Source organism: Acyrthosiphon pisum, chromosome A2, assembly GCF_005508785.2.
Source record: "Acyrthosiphon pisum isolate AL4f chromosome A2, pea_aphid_22Mar2018_4r6ur, whole genome shotgun sequence".
Classification (NCBI taxonomy): domain Eukaryota; kingdom Metazoa; phylum Arthropoda; class Insecta; order Hemiptera; family Aphididae; genus Acyrthosiphon; species Acyrthosiphon pisum.
Window position 1 is genome coordinate 8596978 of NC_042495.1, and position 3963 is coordinate 8600940.

A 3963-nucleotide genomic window follows, 5' to 3' on the forward strand; every position below is an offset into this window, starting at 1 on the left:
CACATTTGTGATAAACTCGATGTGAAGAAACTAAATGAGGCTAAAACAAAATATGATAGTTGTTGAAATAGTCATACTTTATATGAAGTAATACAAAACAATTTTATACACAAATCAGAGTATTATCCATAAAAATACAATTAATGGTATACTCACAGGACAATTATCGATATCATTAAATATATCAAAAAGTACAACTTGACCTTCGGTCTTTCTTTTGTCTTCATTTATGTGAGTCATTACTTCTCGTATACTGGCTAAGGCTGATATAAGAGCTTGGTGATCAGGGTTATTCTTGTCAGTATGTTTCAATATATCTGTAAAAGTATTTAATTGTTGGACTTAAGTGCACGGTTCTGATGTTCTATGTTATAACAATTTGAACCACTTCACAAGACTCACCATTTAACAGGAGGCTAATACTGGGTAAGCGTTGCACGGGTCGAATGAGAAGTTCTTGTAGACTCTGTCGGCAACATTCGGGCCTTAACTGACCGACCTTAAGGAAAGCATGAAAAAGAGGTTTTGTTTGATCACACTGTAACAACATCTCTCTTGTTTTTTCAAAAAAATTTACAAACGGTGGATAAGCTTTCATTAACTCACTGGACTGCAACACAATTAAAAAATTAAAAAATGTATTTTAATTTCAAAATCCACTGTCAAATGTGTAGTATTACATATTTAAGGAAAACATTTCCTATACTACTATCTTCTTGCCACAATGTAGCAAGGCATTTGAGCTCTTCTAACATCTCTCGATGTACTTGATAAATAGGTAAAACATTTCCAAATATAATTTTAATTTCAGTATTATTTAGCAAACAGTCTTTTTTGTCTATAATGTCTTCTAATGGTTCTTTGTACACCTATGAACAAAATGAAAACGTGAATAATTAGGTGAATGAAGAAAAGAAATTACTTTGGTAGAATTAAATATGAAAAAAAAAAATAATAATAAACATTATGAATTAAGAAAAAATTCTCACAGTAATTATTGTGTTTAACACCCCCACATAGTTAATCTCAGTCTGTAATAATTCAGAGAAAACTTGATATCGTGGACTAAATGGTTTATCTTTTATAACTAAATCTTGATCTGGAAATGATACATTTAATCTAAATACAATACACTGTTATCATAATATTATTAATCCAAAACCCTTACCTCTTGGGAGTTTCAAAGGTGATGGATGATCTGGGCTGTTTGTGAAATTTAAAAATGATCCACATGACAACCTCAGGCCGTCAAGGGTGTTGGCAGCTGATGACCGTCGTTTTGATGGCCTTGAACTATTTGTTGGCGATGTTTCACGAATAGTTGCCACAGGTGTTGGACTGGACCTTAGCAAAGAACCCAAATTGTCTAAATGCCTTTTTCTTTTACGTGAACGAGAAGAATTTAATGTCAACGTAGATGACATTACATGAGCAGAAATAGGTGTGTTGGTCACATTTACCTAAACCAATTGAAGTTGCATAAGTATAAAACAAATTACATATTGAGAAATATTAAAATAAGTTCTTACATTGCTTAATAAATATTCTTTTGTTAAGGCGCAACTCTGGTATTGTACAGATATCCAGAACCATGCTTCTTTCAGGATTTCAGCATTATTCTTTTTCACTGAAGGAATCGAATTTAATGAAGATTCATTAACAACCTAAAAAAAAAAAAAATTGTTATAAATAACAAAATAAATATTCTGACTATCAAAAATGAATTTTTTCATTATTAGAGGGATAATTTTTTTTTTTTTAGTTGGTACTAAATTAAACAACAAAGAAAAGTAAAAAAACTTGTTAAATAGAATCAAGTTTCTTTAATTTATCCATAATATTTTAAGTTTTTTTAAACTTTTATCTCAAAATTTAACTAACAAAATGTTCTCTCTTTGCCTCTTCCAATAAACTCAAAAATACACACACATTTTTTCAACCATGAATATTTTGGATAGAACTAATATTTTTTAAAGTCAACTTTGTTATGGATACCAACATACAATAAATTTCTTTTATTAAGTTCCATTTTTGTTAACAAAATTTTAATTCTCATAATTCTTTAAAAAAATTTTATCTAAAACAATTTTATTATTTTTTTTAAATTGTATACACTTATCATAATGCAGGCGCGTCCCCTGTGGAGGGCAAAGGGGTTTTGGTACTAAACTGAATTAATAAAAACTCAAATTTCAAAGCATCAATCCATACAAACAAACACGAAAACCATCACTAATCATATCCAATAAGTATTAAAAAGCGGACTATTTTTTATCTGGGGACAAAATTTGGTTGAGATTGTAAGTTATCTAAGTGTTTTAACCAATTCTTAGAAGGAAATCATCTTTTATGATTTTCCATTAAATAGCTAATATATTTAATGTGCCATATATTATACATAATATGCAAATTAAATATATGAATTTATAGTTAATTAAAACTTAAAATGTATAATAAACACTGTGGTTAATAGTAAGCTAAAAATTATAAATAATGCTTATGATATAAAAACTAAGCATTTATGATAATTGATAATGATGCAATGTTAATCTTTATATTATGTTAGTGATAAACAGAGCTATGAATCATATTGCAGTAACTCAAATGCTTACTATTAGAAACCCAAGGGAAATAAAATAAAAATTGAGTTAATGAATATAATTTTTAATATACATATTATAATATACAATATACATATAGCAAGTGTTTAGAATAAATGTGTGACACTTTGTTTATTATTAATCTTTTTTGTATGCATTACATTATCTTCCAAACTTTAAAAAAAAAAATGGGGGGGGGGGGGAATACATCGCAGGTAAATATCCAACATTTTATCGATATCGAAAATTGATATCAATTCGTTGCCATTTGAAATTTCTATTTTCTATTTATATAAGTTTTGACAGTAAATCAATGTCTAAGAACGATTAAACACCAACGATAAGCAATACGATAAAACTCTTACAATAGACGTATATAGCTGTGACTGTTGGATTTTTACAATTAGTCTCGTTTTTTCCGTCGTCTACGTTGAGTTAAATAATTAATAAGTTAAATTAATAATAATTTATTTGTCAATAGTTATAATTAATAAGTTAAATAATTAAATAAAAATTATGAGTTCTATTAAGATAGTACCATTACCCGGAGGTCGTAGTGACATATGGAAATATTTTGGCTTTCAAATATATTATAATAATGGTACAATATTAAATAAAAAACAAGTTCACTGTCGCGAGTGCAAGTCTATTATTGCGTACAGTGGTAATACTAGTAATTTAAAATTACATTTACAACAATGCAGCGTGTCAAAAACATCTAGTGCATCGAGTGATATTCAAAATTATTTTAAAGTAAGAACATCAAAATTATCTATAAAGGGGGTTTGTAGTAAAGAGCTCACTAAAAGTATAATGACATTTGTCATTAAAGATTTAAAACCACTTAGTATTGTAGAAGGTGAAGGATTTCGTGAACTTATGCATATAGCTGTGCCAGAATATATTGTCCCGTGTAGAATCACTATAACAAGACAAACTGACCAAATGGCAATAGTTGAAAGGGAGAATTTAAAAAAGGTTTTGAAATATATACCTAATGTGTGTTTAACTGTTGACTTTTGGACTTCTGTAGCAAATAATAGTTACTTGGGTGTAACATGCCATTTTTTGGATAATTGGAAATTAAGAAATAGAATTTTGGAAACAGTTGAGGTACCAGAATCGCATACTTCGGAAAATATTTTTAATAATATAAAATCTGTAATAAATCTGTAAATTGGCAAATTGAAAATAAAGTGTGTGCTATTGTCAGTGACAATGCGGCTAATATAGTGAAAGCTATTAATGACATAGGTCAGGATAATTTAATTAGATGTACTGCACATTCTATTAAATTGTCTGTAAATGCCGGGCTCCAAAATAATTTAGTTAAAACATTAACAAGCAAGTTACGAGCAATTGT

The 3963-nt window shown here is 28.4% G+C and overlaps 2 protein-coding genes across 2 annotated transcripts in view; one reads left to right on the forward strand and one right to left on the reverse strand.

The window, feature by feature from the left end:
- The window catches only part of LOC100574745 (protein ECT2), a 2545-nt gene extending 305 nt beyond the window's left edge, over positions 1–2240 (reverse strand). Inside the window, exons 1-8 of the mRNA XM_029489015.1 lie at positions 2220–2240; positions 1530–1664; positions 1169–1460; positions 990–1099; positions 681–869; positions 403–610; positions 157–317; positions 4–40 (exon numbers count right to left, since the gene is read on the reverse strand). Coding sequence (XP_029344875.1) covers positions 4–40; positions 157–317; positions 403–610; positions 681–869; positions 990–1099; positions 1169–1460; positions 1530–1664; positions 2220–2240 — 1153 coding nt within the window. The remainder of the gene's footprint in view (positions 1–3; positions 41–156; positions 318–402; positions 611–680; positions 870–989; positions 1100–1168; positions 1461–1529; positions 1665–2219) is intronic.
- A 1173-nt stretch (positions 2241–3413) lies between these two features.
- LOC115034017 (zinc finger BED domain-containing protein DAYSLEEPER-like) lies at positions 3414–3776 on the forward strand. Its single transcript, XM_029489016.1, has one exon. It carries the CDS (start codon positions 3414–3416, stop codon positions 3774–3776), a length of 363 nt encoding a protein of 120 aa, XP_029344876.1.
- Positions 3777–3963: the final 187 nt, after the last annotated feature.